Source organism: Diadema setosum, chromosome 21, assembly GCF_964275005.1.
Source record: "Diadema setosum chromosome 21, eeDiaSeto1, whole genome shotgun sequence".
NCBI classification, from domain to species: domain Eukaryota; kingdom Metazoa; phylum Echinodermata; class Echinoidea; order Diadematoida; family Diadematidae; genus Diadema; species Diadema setosum.
This window is the reverse complement of record NC_092705.1, coordinates 27781500-27801447: the sequence shown is the minus strand read 5'-3', so window position 1 is coordinate 27801447 and position 19948 is coordinate 27781500. Positions and strand designations below refer to the sequence as shown.

Here is a 19948-nt window from a genome sequence, read left to right as displayed (position 1 = left end):
ATATGCCCCCCCCCCCCATACACACACACACACACACACACACACATACACTGAAAAGAAAAGGAAAAAAATCTTTTGCAGATGGCAGCTGTAACCTTTACAAGACGAGAACAAATGCACTGGGTCGAAACAACCATCAGGCACTTACATTTTCAACAATATTTATAGGAGTCTTTTATTTCTGCACAGTATATTTACAAATGTTGAAGAAAAAAAAAATGTCCCAAACTGTATTGGTGTATTCTCAAATAAGCTTCATGCATTGTCATCCTGAAAACCATTGCTCTTGCCTTGGATTTGTGGGATTGTACAATACATTGAGGTATTCTACACATGTTGTATGATGTGATATTACAATGCACTGGTTTCACTTGCTTTAAAAATCACAGTTTACATTAATTCCCAGTATTTTCAAGTGACAGATTGTAGCCATGAAAAATATTTTTCAATGTAAACAGCAATACTTGGTACCATTAATCAATGTTTTAAGGTCTTCAAACAATAATACAAAGGACTATATTGCTCAGTTACACCAGTGATGAAACAAAAAAGCAATGGTTTTCAGAAAAATAAGCCACTTGAACATTTCAAGGAAATCCTTACCATATGTGCACTCGGAAGGCATTGTGATGAATATATTCAACAGGACAAAAGCAATATATGACAATAAATATACATGAAATGCATGATTCTAAAATTTGGGACATTAATGTAGGTTTAATATATCACCAACACATAAAAACGTTGGTTGAGAATGATAAGGGCGTTAAGTTGCCACTAAACCCATAGTGTTCAAGACCACTTAATGCCCTTCTCATTCTCAACAGACGAAAATGTCTTTCCATATACTGTATATGTACATTTCAGTACAGTACTACACTGAATTCTGCAAAAAAAAAACCTTTTCACAATATCACAGCTTGCATTCTTTCCCCACATACATTTAATGGATGGAGGGTTAACATTAAAGTTTTATTGGTCAATGAGCAAGAGGCATCCACACACACCAGGTGGAAATAATATATTTCTGATGCTGACCAGAATCATGAAGTCAGATCTGCATGAAAGTTCACAAAAAAAAGAAAAAAAAATCATTGACTAAAAAATATATTTGCAAAGCGATCCACTCAAACCCTGGGTATTATTCAAAAGTTTGCATTTGCACTTGCATGCAAGATATCTGCTTATGTGCTCCACTAGTATTGTCAATTGTGTACCAAAATATTCAAGCTTTGCGGTGAAAAAAATGGTTATGACCAATCAACAGTCACATTCTCTTGGATTAGAGCTAGATGAGCACTTGAATAATCGAGGACTTTTCATCATGAATGCATGGCAGCATTATACAGTCACATTGTGATGACTATCCATTCAAGGCATTCATATCTCATAACAGGCTTCACCAAATGTTGACCCGCCAAACTTCACACGAAGACTAGATCATGTGTGTTCTATGAGGGGGAGGAGTCCTTTTGTTTGGTCATCACTTGCATCCCTTATCTTGTTTTATCTACATATCGGGGAAGAGACTCTGCAGCAGTGCCAAGTAGTTGACCCTCTTCACTCCGTCCTTGCTCTCTTGACCCGTCCAGGACTCGTCAAACTTGGCTGGGGGAGCAATGTACTGGGCGGTGGTCACAGGGTTGTCCCGCCAGTTCAGGTGGACGATGAAGGCATTGTAGTTCACTTGACCATCTCCATTTGTCTCCAGTCTGCAACAAAGGGAAATGAATTTACATGAATCATCATAGATGAAAGCACATGTACATTGTACATTGCAGTGCAGTGTGATCCCATCTGCACTGATGTGGGTGTAGGACTTCATTTGTGATCAGTCGTAGATTTTGCCCCAGGGTTTACAGTCCACTTTCAGTCCCCTTATTTTCCAAGTTATCGCAAAGGTAAAACATTGCCCCACTTTCGAATCATATCAACCTATACCTCAAACTAACCAGTGGAACTACATTGCTGCAATATAAATGAGGTATTTTACAGGCATAGCAACTATCATAACAAAAAGGTGGCTACAACCACAGGTGAAGGAGGGAAATGTAGTACAAACATGCTGGGAGTGTTGGCGCCGACTGGGAGTGAGCCATATAATCTGTGATGATAACCCCACATGAGATACTGTCTGCACAGTATGTTTTGCCAATTGTTAATTTTTGAGAATTTCCAAAGTTTGTTGATGTTAGTGACTCACAAAGCTATTGCCTCCCACAAAACAAATGCCCCATATATAATTATATTGTATCCAAAGTTGGAAATTACTATCTCCTGCAAAGAGATAATACTCAATTCTCACTTAAACTCATTCACTTGTAAAATTGTCAAACAAGTGCCAATTGCACTATGTGTCATATACAGCATTCCATATTCACTGACAGAAGAAACAAACTGAATACAATAGCCCCCTTCAAAATTGTCCACCCAGCAGAAGAATTGAACTTGGGTTCTAACCTTGAGATGAGCACCCTCAGGAGGTCGTCTGGGAGAGGGAGGTGGAAGGCGTTGCAGGTGCTGCGCACGAGGGCAGCATCCAGGTACCCGGACTTGTCCGTGTCGTGCTGCAGGAAGCCCTCGCGCAGCTTGGCAAAGTTCTCGAAGGCGTTCTTCTTCAGCTGCTCCTGCACGATGGAGACCAGCGCCTCCTGGCTCAGCTTGACGTCCTTTGTGTCGCTATAGTAACGGGCGATGACAATGATCTCGTGCTCCGACAGGTGGCTGCCACCAAGTTGCACCAGTAGGTTTCTGCATTTTGCAAGAAAACAAGGACAATGCAAAATGAATGCCCCAAGTAATCACAGGCTACAAACTAAACTTTAATGGTGCTGCTGAGTATAAATAGCTACTTTCTACATAGCAGTGTATTGTCAAAGAAAGTAGCAGTAAAAAGATCCCAAGTACAATTACATGTTTGATTACATATACAAGTGTATAACAATTGCGGTTGGTATATACTACCATAGCGGCTGGGAAATGACTAACAAATGGTGAGAAAGTAGTTGTTGCTTAGTAACCTCGGTTATCTACAGGCTGCTAGAAATTAGATGGTATTATGGAAGGGCATCAGAAAATAACGGTTTGAGGTTACATCATTTTGAGACAGTGGACTCCTGTTATAACAAAGTCCTCAGGACCGGCAATTTTCTTTCGTTATATCAAAGTTCTGTTACAACCAAACAAATAAACAACAGAAATACATGGAGCGGATAATGTTGTGGCCTGAATTTTGTTATAACCGTGTTTGTTATCACATGGGGAGTGCACTGTATGCTGTTTGCTCTAATTTTGACAAGTATTATCAACTGAATCATTCATAGCTACTCATCCGGACGTAAAGTGTAATTACCATAGAGTGAAACATATGGGTTTGACAATCAGATGAGAAATTCTCTGAGAAAAAGCGAGTACGGTGCTCCAATTTAACAGAAACAACTGAAGTGCAGTACACTGCAGATTTGCAAGACTGCATTCTTCTTTACCTGAACTGGTCGTACTCTAGGTGGCCGGTATTGTTGGAGTCGTTCCGTTTGAGGAACTCCTTGATTTGCTCGCGATGCTGGGCAGCAATGGAACTGATCTTCTGCATGATGGCGCCAATGTTGGCCATGGGAAACTGACAGGTGGAAAACAAACAATCAGAGATCTTTTATTTTCACTTCACTACATACATAACAAGAAATGGCTAGTGTCATCACCAAACCTCTTATTAAAATTCATATCAAATTGTCTCAAAGAACACATAAACAAAAAGGTTAGGCAAGATTTCAACATATTTGCAGTCTTGATCAGATTTTCTTCATCACTACTCTACACTCATCATCACTAGAAATACCAAGGTGCAATATTATCAAATATTCTGATAATTATTCACATCACATTTTTTTTTCACATTTGCTAAGTATATCTTTTTGCATCATTCTCCTGTTTCCAGTGTAAACATAATGTGCAATATGTTATGTCTGTGTATTTGTGTTTGTTTTATACATTTTTAGCATTTGGAATAAATGAAATTGAATTAAATTGAAATTGACATTGATTCAAAGGAGACATAAAAAGAAGGGCTTCCAGTATTGAAGATTTGTCCCTTTAGAAGGGCAGCAGAAAGGATTTATGACACAATTGGTAAGCATTAACGTCTTCCTGCTCAGCAATATCTGTATACCATTTGTGACCGTGCATCACAAAATGAACAAAAAGTCACATGCACTTATTTTGTGTCGGGACTCAAAACTGGTGAAATGGGTCAAACTAGCCAGTCTTGAGTTTTTCATATTTTCTGACAGAGCAAGTCTTTCTTCCACACTATACTAAAGTTTGGGATTATAAAACGAACAGGAAATTGTGTTTTTAGCAGGTTTTCTTGTACATTTTTCCTTGTACACTTTCAACTCTAATAACTTTAGAAAGGATGATGCTGCTGATTTGGAAGTTAGCATTCATTAATCATGGACTGAATATGTTGATAACGCATGCTCAATTTCAATTTAATCATGTAATCCCTTCATTGTTTTTGCTCCGGCAGTTTACATCTTGTTTTTGTCTCATTTATCACACACCTAGCACAGCTTGGTAAAGATTAAGCATTTTAATAGACCCTGTACTTCAGGGCCTCTTTTCTCAGTTCACTTTTCCAGAGTGTGTGCTTTCTTTCCAATATTTAGATAGGTTAGGAAAGCTTCATTTGAATCGACTTGTACATCATTTTTAAAGCTTAGAGTCTACTCTTCCAGAATCTTCTCTAACCTAATAATCCATGTCTGGCGACTTTTTGTTGGTCTTGTGATGCAGGGTCACATTTAATCTCCACATTAAATTATGTATTAGAGTGCATCATTCGCTAGTCTTGGTCACAGACTCACCTCATCTGCATGTTTCTCCATGTATCTGAAAGCATACTCGTCAGCATCGATGAGAATGAAGAAATGGCTGTGGAAATTGAGGCGACTGCCCACATAGAGATCACGAGCGGTGAAGTACTCTGAGAGTTCGGTGCCAAATCGCGGCTGGTTCGGCTTCTTGATCCGCCCACGCTCCAGGAACTTGCCACCAATGATGCCTACAGGAGGGAAAATTGATGAGCATAAGTGGAACGGAATCTACGACAGTAACAGCAGGCTGTCATCTGCGTTTGAGAATATAATTTTCCCCATTTAGACATGACACACAAAATACAGCAAGATTATAATGGAAGCATTCACTGAGAAACAACACATAACTAAGAAAAAACACATCTTGAGTGAATGCCCTGATCTCCCACCAAATGACAACATGGACCTATTACACCCTACCCCTGAGTCTGTAACTTGGCTTGAGCAACTGAGAGACGTTACTTAGCTGCCACTGCCTAATACGCAAGAAGAAGACTGCGAAACAATACATAAGCGTACTGAAAGTTTCACAGGAGGTAACTACACCAACAAAGCAAATGTCACATGCATGTGTTAAAATCTCTGTCGTTTGTGAATAGCAATGCCCCGATACATTCTCATCTCTTGAGGGATGAACAAGTGAAATATTTAGAAAGAGAATCTCACCGGAGTTCCTTTCAGGTGGCTCGAACACAGCAATGGTGTCGTCAGACAAGAAGTATGAGATGATGAAGCGGCGGTCGACATCAATGGGCTTGGTGGTGTCCAGACGAGCCACAAAGCGAATCACATTGCTATCGAGACCATGTCTACAATGAGAATTGTGAAAGGTAATGATTATAGTGACATGGGCAGTGCATTTATAAGCAAAAGGTCTAGGTCAATCATATCAATAAAAATTCTTTAAACATTCCTCCCCCCAGGAAAAGTGTTGTCTTCCCTGTAGCATATGGGACCACTGAATTGCAACGATGTCTTTGGTTGGGGAAATTAGATGCACAATAAAAATCTATACAAAATAATTGTGAATTTTGGAAAATCCCCCCAAAAATGGAAGAAGTTGTTAGGCAAAAAATAGAGATACTACAAGAAACGGGATCAAGGCTGCAGAATCACCAATGTGTACATTGTACAAATGTGAACAATAGTCAGACAGAATATTCTTCCATTGTGAATCCCCTAGCAGACCAGTCAAATTACTGTACTTCACTGGTGCTCAGCAACAGGCCACAGATTTGACATTGTTCACCATTTGCAGATATAACAAAAACCCAGCTTTAGTGCTTCAAAATAGCTCTGAAATGTGAGTTAGGGACAGAAACAACCAGTACAAAAAAGTGAATCGGTATAATCAATGTCAAGTATCATTTATATACAAAATGTGAACAGTAGTTATAATAAGATTGTTTCTGATTGTTTCTGGACTAAACCATCTATGGTTATGGTTTAGTGAGAAAAATATTAATATCTCCTTATATTTTATGCTTTATTGCAAAATTCTTATATGGTAGGATGTTATGTGAAACACAAACTGACCCACACATATGCATCAGATGTGATAACTCGAACATTTTTTAAAGCACTGCTCCCAAAGGTAAACATTACCTTTAAGAAATGACACTTCATGAAAATCTCACCTGTCTTTTTCCATGAACTTGATGAAGTCTCGGCGGGGCGGCTTGGGCAGGAGACCCATGCAGGAGCACAGGGAGTCCTCCTCAGAGCCGAAACCGGTGTAAGGTGGCCACACCCGCTTGCCTGCGCCGCCGGGGTCGTTCCTGTAGTTGACGGGAGCAAAGTCATCTGTGGAGAGAAGGGGTAAAGTTGATCAGTTGGCATACAATGCTGGTAATGAGGCCTCTGTGCTTAACCCCCATGCTCCTATATCTGATTGCTGCATTAATGCTGAAGTTAGTAGGGTAAAGTAATATGTTTATATCAGTAAACAATATAGGGCCTATATGTTTATGTTTTTTGATGAGCACACTATTCCTTTATATTGGCCATTAGACATAAATCCTAAAGCTTCTTGAAATCATAAGATGCATGCTTTAATTGGCAGTAAATCATAAAATCAAAGATTTGACTATCGTTTAATAACTGTGGTATTTAGTCATATGACAATTTTGAATGGTATTTCTCCTTTGTGCATGGTACTTTTCATACACATGAGCACCCAGACAGAGTGCAGTGTTACAAACAGGCATACCCCTATATTTATCATCATTGTGTGGTATACATGTACAGCTGTAGCAAACTGCAGCAATCTTTGAAATTGGAGAAAAAAAAAATTATGGTCATACATATACTAGTAATCTATGCTGACTGATACACATACATTAGAGCAATTAATATTGGCTATGTTGCAATACTTTAAAAAAAAAAAATGTCGCAATTGTAGAGTTCTGGCTTATCCTTGTGTTTTAAGCTTGATTTAAAGCAGCATAATTTGCACAAACAGACACAGGGACATGGCATACTTACTGATGCCATATTTCCTGGCGTAGTACTCTTTGGTGAAGTCATCACAGTCAGCCAGAATGAGGGTACGGCCGTTGGCATTGATGGTGCTGCCGATGGTCAGATCACTGTCATGGTAGAACTCAGAATGCACTGCTCCAGTCTGCAGACGATGGAAAATATGAAGCACATATATCACAAAAATGTACTTACAAAGGCAGATGAGAGGTTACTGAAGGGCGAGAGTTGTTTCAGTTGTTGACTGTGTATAAGTTTATGTGTATATATTTCTGGTTGTATTTTGTGTAATGATCTGTATGCTTTACGTTTTGTAAAATTGCTTCACTCATATTCCCTCTTAGGCCGGCTATCTAAAGAGGGGTAAGATTTTTCATAAAAATATTACTAGACTACCTTAGAAAAAAAAAAACAACAACTAAAAAAAAAAAACAACTATCAAACTCAGAAAGTTGCAGTTCTTCTATTGTGTTACTTTCTCATGAAAGCATCCAAATGACAGTGTGTAATCTTCAGAATTAGATCAGAAGGATGGTCACTAGGAATGCCCGTATTACACACTTTGCTTGTAACAGTTTACAGATGGATTAAAGAAACAATTCTAGGTAAATCACAATTTGAATTACAGCATATCGGTATCTCGACTTCAACCTATATTGTGAAGATAGCAGTCTTTTTCACATTCCCAGTACATATTGTCATGGTCACATACTTGTATGACTAGTACATATTTCAGCAAACTACCTTGTGCTCGTGTAAATCAGCATACCTTCAAACTGTCAAGAATATAGCGCCCTCCATGGCCAGTTGGCCCAAAGACGTTCAGCACGGTACGACCGGTGATCTCACCAGGCTGCCGCAATGACTCGGGAGAAGTCTTCGACAGGCGGCCCCGCCTGAGGAACATGGGCGTCTTGTCGCGCCCCGAGTTGGGCGGGATGATCTCCTTGATCTCGATGGTGTCGTCCGCCAGGAAGTAGTGGAGGTAGAACTCGCGCAGATCGCCAAACATGTTGTCCCTGTCGTCCCAGAAGCACAGGAAGCGCAGCACATGGCGATCGTGGTCCAGGAACTGCTTGAGGGTGTCCACCTTCTCGTAGGGACGTAGCGGCTGCTGAGCTTCATCCATCTGTGGAGGATAGCATGAGAAAGGAGATGACTTTGATATTCATGAACCCGCTCTAGAGGTGTGCTAGGAAAGAGTTTGCTCAAATTATCTAAATGCAACACAGACATTAAGGAGAGCAAAACAAAGAAAAAAAATAAGTGCACAGTTGTTTAATTCATTGAAAGGATGATAACAACAACAACAACAAAAATCAATGGGACATGAAATGTTGAAAGATGCCCTTTATCGCAATCAAAGCAGTCACTGATGCAGAAAATCTGGACCTTTGGATATGAAGAGAAGAAAGAAAAGAATTGGAAAACCAGAGCAAGGCAGTGGCTCCTTGCTTGTTTATTGCACCTTTAAACTAAATTCTCATAATATCTATTTCACAAAACTGGCATGAATATGATGTGAACGTAATGCAAAACTAACAAGTTTATCTTGAGTGTACCTTACAGTTATTAACCATAGTTTGTCTTCTGATACAAAAATGGTCCACTGTCACTGAACCAAGATTTCAGTATATACAGTACACTCCTGTCATATCAAACACGGTTATAACAAAATTCTGATTACAATGAAATAAAAATTCAGGCCGCAATATTATCCTCCCTAAGTTTTTTTCATTGTTTATTTGTTCGGTTATAACGAAATATCAGTATCACGTAAGAAAACTGCCAGCCCCAAGGACTTTGTTATAATTGGAATCCACTGTATTTTCAGTGAACTGGCAAGGGTGAAAAGAGTAGAATACATTTCATACAGTACAGAGCCAAGTTTTGCACATACCCCTTTCCTGAAGTTGGTGTAAGGATCCTTAGGTGTCTCAGCTGGTTCTCTGACACGCACTCCGAGCTTGCGCAGAAAGTTGAAGGTGAACTGATCGCAGCCCGTAATCTTGAAGGTGCGGCCGTACAAGGTGATCTCTTGGTCCACATTGAAATATTCCACGGTGTAAAACTGGTTGTCATTGGGAGGTGGGAGAGGGATTCGATGTCTTCTGATGAGGGTTCCTGTAATCATAAACAGGTTTTACTTCACAGTGAAATGTGCACTGCTGATTTCATTTTAGAGGCAAACTATACTAACAGCTATTCCATATTGACAAATACACAAGTATATTGTAATGTTTTGAGCATCACAGATTCATGTGTAACATCCTATTATGGAAGATTCAAAAAATCTCTTCATCTTTCTGAGATTCCATGCAATCAAAATGCTAAGATATTAAAAAAAAGACTTAAAAATTAGCATTTTACATTTGTATTTTAAACGGTTTACAATGTATGTATTTGGTGGGGGTTTTTTCAGATAAAAGATCAGTTTGAAAACAAAAATCAATGATTTTGTCTGGCAAAGATAGGAAGAATGGAAGAGACTTGACTTCAATAAGGGTTATCACAACAAAAGCAAAGAGCAAGAAAGAAATGCTTCAGATGTCTCTCTGCCCTACAGCCATGAATCCGAATTTTCATTCTGACCTCAACACACAAAACTTTAATGAGAACTTCAAGAATAAATGCATCGATAAAACTTAAATCTTATCTAATACTCATACTTCTTGTCCATCATTTTATAACTGTAAGAAAATCTGTCAACTTCAGTGTGTGTCATATTGATCATGCACTTGAATGTACATGATGCCCACCTTGTGGTATGCCGCTGTTCTCAACCTGAGGCTCGATGACCTGGATCGAATCATCCTCCAGATAGAAGTAGATCTTGCACTTGCGGATGCGGTATTGCTGCCGCATCTCGTGAACGGCTTCCTGGAAGAAGGCGTCAAACTGGAGGACCTGCTTATCAAAGGCCACCCAGGCCGGTGCCGCATTGCCCTGCCCCTGGGGGATGTTGCTGGACTGGGGCTTAGCCTTCTGTCCGAGGAGTTTCGTGCCCCCGATGCCAGGCTTGTGCTCGCCGACAAGCATGGGAACCTCATTGCTGTAGTCAAAGTGTTGTGACTTGTGGAACTTCTCCTTCCCCAACTAAAATGAAGAGATAAGAGGTACAATGATGAAAGAACAATAGGGTCTAGGCCTAGGCCTTATCCCATTTTTTTTTTCAATATCAGACTGAATTCTTACAAAAATTGGCAATCAACAAGGACACTTAATGCAAACTAGACAGTGCTCCCCCCCCCCCCTCCAAAAAAAAAAGGAGCAGGTCATTTCAAAAAACAGAAAAAAAAAATGCACATCATGACTTGATTAAACCCTACATCGTACATGTCGATGTCATGGTCATGTAGAAGTATAGGCCCTGAGTCAACCCTACCCCTAACCATGTTAGAACCAAATTCTATGCTTTTACTTTACGGCGCGATGAGATTGAGATTGAGGACTGCGCGGGTGTGCAACTGTAATTTGTACTTAGGAAATTGTAGGCTATGCTGACGGTATACTGTCTGAATTTGTAAATCTAACGTTAGGCCTACTAAAAAAATATCAAAAAAATGGTCGGGTGTCATACCAATCAATAGGTCCTGTATCAGAGTATGTACAGCTATTGCTTGAATAGTAGCAACTTATTTGGTATAATATTATCTAACATTTAGTCCTAAGTAGTTGCATACACGGCGACTACCGACATGACTGCGTCCGTGTGTGCCTTCACATCCACAGCACAGGGAGGCAATAGCGAGCCGGGCGAAGCCGTGCTGCTGCTGCACTGGTTCCGCTGCACACACACTGACACGGCACAGCACCGCCACAGACAGTCCATCATGATTTGCGATTAAATTTACTGGAAAACTCACCCTTGGGTTGAAGGAGTTTCCTGGCAAAAATGGTAGTGACATGTCGTCTTCTGTGATGTTATTTCGTGTGTCTTTCCTCCTTCTTGATAAGTTGCCCTGATAAAATATTCCGATGCAGTTATTGCTTTCCAACTCGAGTTGCACTCGTGTCTGCGATTCAGTTGTTATTGTGTGAGCGAGGCACTTGGCAACGTAGCGTTTTCGGTCGTTATGCGTGACGTCACATACTAGAGTATGTAGCTGGCATGACTGTACTGAGTGACCTTATTGTTACGTAACTACGGGCTTCGCGCTGAAGTTCGCAAGTTATCAGTCTGAGAAAACTCAGTTTTTAGCCTATAAATTCATCAAATTAATCGCAAAGAGATGGAAAGCTCGATCATCCAACATATTTCTGCCCTTTTGTTAGATAGATTAAATGATGTGATAATGTCACTTGGTCCTGGAGCATTTCAATAGAATAATAGGACTAATTTACTCAGTATAATTATTGTAAATGATTAATATAGCCGGAAAACTAAAAGGAGATTTTTGCTGCCTGTATTGGCACAATTGCACGGCCTGTATGTTGACTGTTGCAAAATTTTGTATTGATCTTCTATTATTTTGTTCAATACATTGTAATTGATTTGACTTTTCCCTCAACTTAAGTTTGTTTGTTAGTTTATTCATGCAAGTGTCAGGCCTATGTGCTTTTCACTTCAGTTTTGATGATTTTGATGATGGTGGTGGTGGTAGTGATGATGATGATGATGATGATGATGATGATGATGATGATGATGATAATGAATTACACATCAGGGCAATTAAGAGGTCCTCACTCTGTCACTCATGCACGCTTACATGGAAAAGCAAAGCTGAAATGATGAACAAATCAAAATAATATAGTTTAATTATCAGATCCTCCTTGCAGGCTTATTCCGGATAATTATCTACATAGTCATATCTAGCTATCTTTTACACTATGTAGGCCTACCATTTTCAAGACATATGTAGATAGAAATAAGTGACAGAGAATGATAAAAACAAAAACAAAAATAAAAAAAGTTTAGATTTGTGCACCACACACCTCTGTGAACAAGTGATGGCATTTCCAATTATTGCTTTGGACTGACAAATCATGCCCTATCTCTCCTTTGAAAGTGATAGTGGCCGCAGGTCATCAGGCCACTGCTATCCACCTGCTCCCTCCCCCTTCTCCCCCCCCCCCCAAGAAAGAAAGAAAGGATCCAGCAGGGGCCGCGGATCAGGAGGATTGCAGTTCTCCTCCCCCACCCCCAACCCCCCCCCCCCAAACACACACACACACACACTTTTTCGTCTTCTTGCCTCCCCCCCCCCACACACACACAAATGAATAGATGAATAAATAAACAAATAAAATAAAAATGTTAAAAACAAAACAAAACGAGGTAATCCATGAATTCCCAATAAGATTCATCCCGTCTAGCACGGGGGGGGGGGGCAGGAGGGGGGAGGGGGCGTTCCTTGACCTTTGAAACCCCTAAGCTGGTCCGAGCCCCCCCCCCCCCCCCCAAAAAAAAAAGTCCCGCTGCAGTGATCTCTCTGTGCAGGGAGGTGACCTCCCTGCTCTGTGGCAGACCTTGCTAACAGTAGTAGTTTATCATATTTTGTTTTCTTTTGTTGTACTGAATAATGAGAGCGAATCTATAGAACTATCTATCGAGATAAGAATTAAGGTGTGAATATTCAACATTGAATGCAGCGCCTTTAATCTTCAACAACAACACCATGCATTTAACCGCATACTCTATTAGACCCCTCCCGAAGAACACCCCTCCCCTCCCACCCCCCCCCCCCCCCCTCCCCCATGCCCCGGTCGCGTTTGGGGCATGGCGCGTGTTAAACCTATGGGAAAAACGTTGGGTTAGGGTTTATGGTTAGGGTTAGGGTTGGGGTTAGGGTTGGGGTTAGGGTTGGGGTCAGGGTTAGGGTTAGGGTTAGGGTTTGATGGTTAGGGTTAGGATTAGGATTAGGGTTAGGTTTAGGGATAGGGTCCCCAATCTGTGCCGTCTAAAAAAAAAACACGCCCCCGGTCCCATCCATGACGGCGCCAGGTGCAAGTACATTTCATGATTTAGTGTGTGTTGGTTGCATAATAATCTAGACACCATGTAGCGCAGTCTTGGGTGATCTTGGTGGCTTTCCCTGATTCTTCCACTTTCTGTTTGCGACATTTGTCTAGTAATAGGATGTAGGATCTTTAGCATCCCAGGCCAAATCGCGATATCCCGTTGTGCAAAAATGCCCAAGGGTGATCCATGCCAAAGACAAGCGTGCGACATCCAAGCCTGTTTGCAAGGTAGGTCGTGCTCAGTCCCATGTATTGATTATCGTGTAGCGGTAGTAATTTTACATTTTTAAACGTGTAGCATATCCTATTGGATAAGATTACAAGAATGATGCCAGTATAGATATGGAGGTAAACCTTTGGGCAATTCTGCATCTTATAGCTAGAATCTCTAGTGTCTATAAATTTACCTCCTATATATTAACTTACCTGTCTACAATACATAAATTTAAATCCTACATTTTTTTTCAATCTTAAATTAGAATGAGAGATCCGTGAGGTAAACTTTACTCCTCTCTGTAATCGGACATGTAAAAAAAGGTACAAAACAAAAACAAAAAAGAAAGGGGAAAGTGATATGGTAGACCTTCAAAAACGGAAAATTGCATCACTTGATGTAAATTTAAATTGATGACGGAAATTTTGAAGTTAAATTTAGATTTAATTTGTTTATCATGTCAATGATTAATTCTCAATCATACTGAAGTGTAGTCCATTAATACTGCTTTAATAATCATTGAAAAATAATTTACATCTCTTAAAATTGAAGTGATGAATTGGTTTGGGGATTCGGGGGGGGGGGGGGGATGCCCAAGTTCTACAGTCAAAACATGCCATGAAAGCTTCACTACGATCTCTAAGTTCAATAACTGACAGTGTCTTTTAAGAATTACAGTCAACCTTGCCTAATGAGTCAAATCCAGAAATTAATCAACTTCCATGAATTTTGACTTACACAATACAATTAACATTGATTATACATGTAAGTTTATATCCTTCCAGGTAGAATGCTTCTTTGACTTAGCCAATTTTTCGACTTATGACTTAAATTTACAGCGAATTACAGAAGTTATAGCTGAGTTGACTCTTCACATTGTACCGGTACTCCAGGTACTTTGTTAGCTTTTGTGCATTATGTGTATTTTACTTCGGTCTTTATACAGATCTCTATGTGTATTGTTTTTTTTTTTTTTGTTTTTTTTTTTCCTTCAACCCACAATCCAGTCTCACTTTACAATGTATGACCTTGAATTGTCATTCTCACTCTCAGCTTACAAATACAACGAGGCTAAGTGTATCCACGTCATCGAAGCCATGAGGAAGTGCTGTGACAAGTTTGACTCCCAGCAGTCCGTCTGCTGCTCCGGCTTCCTCAAGACCCATGGAAGACATTCCCGTAAGGGCTCTGAAAGTGAATCTTCAGTCAAGACATCCTGACAACTGGAGGACCTTTTGTTAGCACAGAATGACTGAAAGTGTTCTCAAACCAGCAATCCTTGCCACTTATGTTAGAATTGTTGATGTACAAAAACAACAACAAACAAACAAACAAACAAAACAAAGCAGTATGATCAGAAACTGCCAAATTGGAAATTATGTGTGGCTTGCTTGATATTAAACATGACTTATTATAATTTTGGTTTGTTTTTGTTTTGTTTTTTGTCACATACATGTAGCATGAGCAGCCTGTAAAATTAGATTAATCATAATGGCTGATTGGTGCTCCTAGTGTGGCACATTGAATGCTGTTTCAAAGATTGTTTCCCAAAGTGCTTTGTTTTACGAGGTACCCACTTAAATTGTTTTAATTATGAGTAAAGGCACTGAACTTCAGTAGCATTCATTGATTGATGCCACACTCATAATTGATACCATTATTGCCTTGATGTCACCTGTGTATTGATTATTACACTTCTACATTTTTTAATGTACAAACAGAGATATCATTCAGTGCAATCATTCATGTTTGAACTGCTTCATAGGCGGAAATAAATATATTCTATCTGATGTTACCTACATACACACTGTATGTGTTCCATGAAGTACAATTTATGTGTACACAAACATGAGTGCAAGTTTGTAGATAGTGGATGAATATTGTGTAGTTCATCTCTTAGGTTTGTCATGAAGGGATGGTATCTTGATACCAATGTCATGCTCTGGAACATGGAAATTAGTGTTTTATGTTTTAGGACAATCATTGCTATTTGAACACAGATTCGAATTTTGGCAAAATACAATGAACTTGTTCTGGACTACTGTGCAAAATTTTAGACCTTGGGTGCGGTTGTCTAAAAATTTTCTGAGGCAGAATCATGGCCCCTTAATGCGTTTGTGGCATTTTCGGGACATAGATAAATGCAAACGTGTTTTCAAACTTGTGTAGAAACGCCGTTCAAAGGGTGTTTTGAAACATGTTTGAGGCCACGATCACCTTTCTGAGAGTAGATAAACGCAATGCTGTTTTGAAATGCGTTAATATCTCTGAGCTGCCAACGTTGCCTTCCATGCATGCAGTATACAACCCCAGGTTACAACACAGGCCTCAGTTTACCTCTGCTTCTCGGGTCAAACTGCGCAAAGCAGATGAGCAGTGAGAACACTCGAATCACAATTCAGTAATGGGTAGATCACACGGCACCCCAAGAATCGCATTTCAAACCACGTTTGCAAACACCATTCCAAATGCATATTGAAACATGATTTTTATCTCTCAAGTTAGATAAATGCAGCCTTTGTGCGTTGGTACATGTGTGTGCGTGCATGTGTGTGTGTGTGTTTGCGTGCGTGTGTGTGTGTGCATGACGCACTGTAACATCACCCATTTTAGTTCCTGTCATTTGGTTGGCAGAAAGATCCTGACAAATTTTGAAAAAATATCAATTCTGGTTCATTGATATCAATCAAGGAGTTTCAAAAATCTGGATAGTCAGTATTAGTTTGTAAACTGAGCTTCATATCCAACCATATTCAAGTTCTAATGATAGCTACATGATTATTCTTTGTCAATGCATCAATACTTTCTAGCTTGGTTTTCTTCACAACCTGTGAGTCAGATTTCAGAATAATACTGAAAGACACTGGTAAATGCCTCTAAATTTACAAAAATATTTTTCAAATGTGCAAATAATTGAACTTCTTCAAAAACAAAGTAATCATTGTCAAATCAATATAACTATGGAATACTTTGATGTGAATGGAATGTTAGCTTGTGGATTAGTTTCTTTCTCTTTTTTTTTTAAAACAAGCAAAATTTAGGACAAATTTGTGATCAGATAAAGAGGAAAGTTGTAAGGGATGATGTCACTGTCTTGTCTAGGTGCACATCAACTATGATGAAAAAAAAAATTGTTTCAAGAAAACATGACAAAGTCTGATATTGCATAACTTTAATATCTAAGGTCCAAATGAATTTCTCATACTATGTACAGGTTCAAGTTTCAAAGTGTTCCTACATTGTACCACTCCATGAGAAACATCACAAGTATACAATGACAGAAATTCTTTCACGTGACAATGAATCTGAGAATCATAACAATGAAACAAAGTGCAAGCCTTATATTGAGGAAGTAAATATGTATTTAATTTGTAGATGCTGCATTTAACTTAGATACAAAAATACTTTGAGTTTAATTACACATTGTATTATGATAGGTTTTGGTCATAATCGGACATCCAGTTATTGCATGACATAAATATTTCATTACCCTTAAGCACACAACCATGAAGGTATCACTTCTTCTATGTTGATAACATTGAATGTGTCACATTGTGTAAAGCAAGCTGCATGACTTCAAACTTGAATATACATGCATGCACCCATGAAGTCAACAGGTCGACAGAAGCAATGCTTGTGACAGATGAATACAACTGTAATCACCCTTCATCAGTACATGTACTGTAAATCCAGAAACATTCCCAGCATGAAACTTTCTTGAATTAGAGCCAATGGCCTCTTTTGCAAATTGCCACTGGCATAATACATGTACATGTAAATGCATTGTGTAGACAAGTACTTTCACGTGCATTTTAATTTTGCAAATCTTGGCTCTTTGACAAATTTGCAAAAGTTTCATGCATGTGCAAATTTCTGGAATTGCAGTATTTCTAACAGCTGAAGTAAAATGGTTACACCCTGTACAACATAAATGTCTGAAAACAAACATAAGCGCATTTAGCAGTGCTACATGTAGAAGATATTTACTGTATACATTTTTACTTTAGACAAAATTTTGACAGGAAAACACCAATTGTGCACATCTAATGCCAATTCTTGTACCCTGGTGTCTTTTTGTGAAACACATCTATCTGAATACTGCAGGTGACAATTGTTTTTTTTTTTTTTTAAACAGTCTGGTGTATAGACACAAACTATGGTGTGGTCATAATTTGACATCCAGTTCCTGGATGAAAAAAAAAAAAAAAAAAAAACCAAAAGAGAAAAGACAACTGCATGATATGCTTATAAGGGCTGCATACACAGTAAGTACATTGTATATATGCCAATTGGTTTTTTTTTTTTGAACTTGTACTGATAACCATTGGTCACATTCAAGGTTGTCTCTAACATTTTCACATAAATCATCATTCTACAAACTTTTTTTCTCTCTCTGTCTTCAATATCAAGATGGGTGCGTATGTCTTGTAACAAGTAAAGAGTGCTATAAATGTAGACATCCAATTTTAGTGACACTTCCAGCCTCGGTGGAATCCTGGACATCTGTTTCAAATACTCAATCTGTAAGATACTTGTCCACTAAAATCTTCAGAGCAAAATTGTCGTACCGCAGAGAACATGATTAGAAGACCAGTCCTGTAGATGATGCACTTTATCGCCATAGTAACAAACTTTGCCTTTCCCCAAACAGAAACGTGTGAGGGAGTCCTCTCTCTCTCCATGCGAGAATAAGGAGAAGCAAACTTTACCTCCTTCAGTAATTACCAAAGTTATTTTGAATTGGCAGAAAAAAAAAAAAAAAGTTTAATTGCTTGTTAATTGCGTATCACAAACATCATCCGAGAGTATTCCTAGACTACTGCATATTTGGATACTCGTATAAACCACTGCATGAGTTGCATTGAAATGTGTTCCAACCAGAACTACTCACTAAGACATGCCACTAGGATTCAACTTTCACTACTTCAACGAAGTTGAAATTCTGCAAACATCCTACTACGTGACTGTGAAGTCTATGGGAAGGCATACCACAGAAAAGCCTAAATTTGGCATCTGATGTTTCATCCTCCAAAAATACTCTGTGCTGCTTCACCATTGCTTTGCAGATGGGTTACAGATCATATCATTAAAATGTACATATAAAAAAGTTTTGAACATTGGAAAAAAGCATGAAATTTAGAAAATAAGTCAGACATGTTGACCAATCTACACAGAATCAACAGTAATAATATGGCATGATACTTGTGATTGTCAAGAATCTTTGAGAAGATGAAATAAGATTTACATTTAGGTAAGCAAAGCAAAAATGTTTCACTACCTATTCACAATTATATTTCAAATGGTGTCTTAGTCACATATAGATGATTAGAAATAGCTTGTAGTAAACAAAATAACAATTTCAGAGCAGAAAATATAAGAGACTTTCAGAAAGCCACTATAACCAAGCTTCTTCCAAGTTTATGAACAAAATCAATTGCACATTAAGTTGACTGGAGATATGGCAGGTACAGTACAGTGTATAATGTCCAATTTATATCCTTAACAGTTTGTGTGCTTTGATTGCAGGTTGGCACAGAAAAAATTAAGTGATACATGTATCTGTCTAGTTCGCTTTAAAACAATTTATACTTGTGTAAATGCAAAAATCTATTTTTATCTCAAGTAGCATTTTCTGAATAGGAAGCATGTAACATGTAACATGGATTATTGATTTTTGTACACAGCTGCAGATCTGTCAACATGATTGAATCACACTTGCAACAGAGCAGCATTGTATCTACAGCTGAAGTGTGTGCATGATTTTACACCATTTATTTCTTTGTAGAAAGTAAAGTAGATGTGAATGTTTGTACACGTAGTGGTAGAGTAGTTAAACGTCCTTTACGCCTTGTTTTGTAAACATTTACTTATATCTGTTATTTTCACATGTACATGTACATTATCACTTATATTTTTGTACAGTTAAACTCGCATAAGTCGATCTTCTCGGGACTGAGCAAAACACATCGACTTAGGCGAGTTTCGACTTGTGCGTAAGTCGAAAAAAATCGACTTAACAACAGTCACACCACATGTACATTATGTATAATGTACATGTATGTTGTCTACTCTGGAGCCGAGAGCTGGAGAGGTGTGCCGCAGCACGGGTCGCCCGGCAGGGCCGCGGCTAACTTTGCATGGACAGTGCATTAGCATTGGCACAGGTCGGATTACTTTACACCCTCGTTAAACCTTGGGGAAGTGAATATGAACGATATTTGAGCAGTGATTGATTCCAGTTTACCATACCGTGGCTTGAAATGCGTGTAGAGGTGTACTTCTGATTTACCTGTGCCCGTAACTTTCCCCCTACTTTCCGCTTTGAAAACTCAGCAGCTTCATCCATCCACTGCACAGCGCAGACTGCAAACATACACAGACTATACACAGCCCAGTCGCGCTGTACGTACGTACGTAGCGC

The 19948-nt window shown here is 39.0% G+C and overlaps 2 protein-coding genes across 2 annotated transcripts; one reads left to right on the top strand and one right to left on the bottom strand.

Moving 5' to 3' along the window:
• Window positions 1-144: 144 nt before the first annotated feature.
• On the bottom strand, window positions 145-11366 carry LOC140244970 (EF-hand domain-containing family member C2-like). Its single transcript, XM_072324578.1, has 11 exons — window positions 11219-11366; window positions 10112-10448; window positions 9253-9476; window positions 8122-8481; window positions 7359-7497; window positions 6512-6677; window positions 5541-5683; window positions 4866-5062; window positions 3486-3619; window positions 2461-2751; window positions 145-1712 (listed from the first exon to the last, which is right to left on the bottom strand). The coding sequence occupies exons 1-11, from the start codon at window positions 11258-11260 to the stop codon at window positions 1511-1513; spliced, it is 2235 nt and encodes a 744-aa protein (XP_072180679.1). The 5' UTR covers window positions 11261-11366; the 3' UTR covers window positions 145-1510.
• A 1925-nt stretch (window positions 11367-13291) lies between these two features.
• On the top strand, window positions 13292-15981 carry LOC140244607 (cx9C motif-containing protein 4-like). The gene is made up of 2 exons (XM_072324228.1): window positions 13292-13541; window positions 14581-15981. The coding sequence occupies exons 1-2, from the start codon at window positions 13484-13486 to the stop codon at window positions 14745-14747; spliced, it is 225 nt and encodes a 74-aa protein (XP_072180329.1). The 5' UTR covers window positions 13292-13483; the 3' UTR covers window positions 14748-15981.
• Window positions 15982-19948: the final 3967 nt, after the last annotated feature.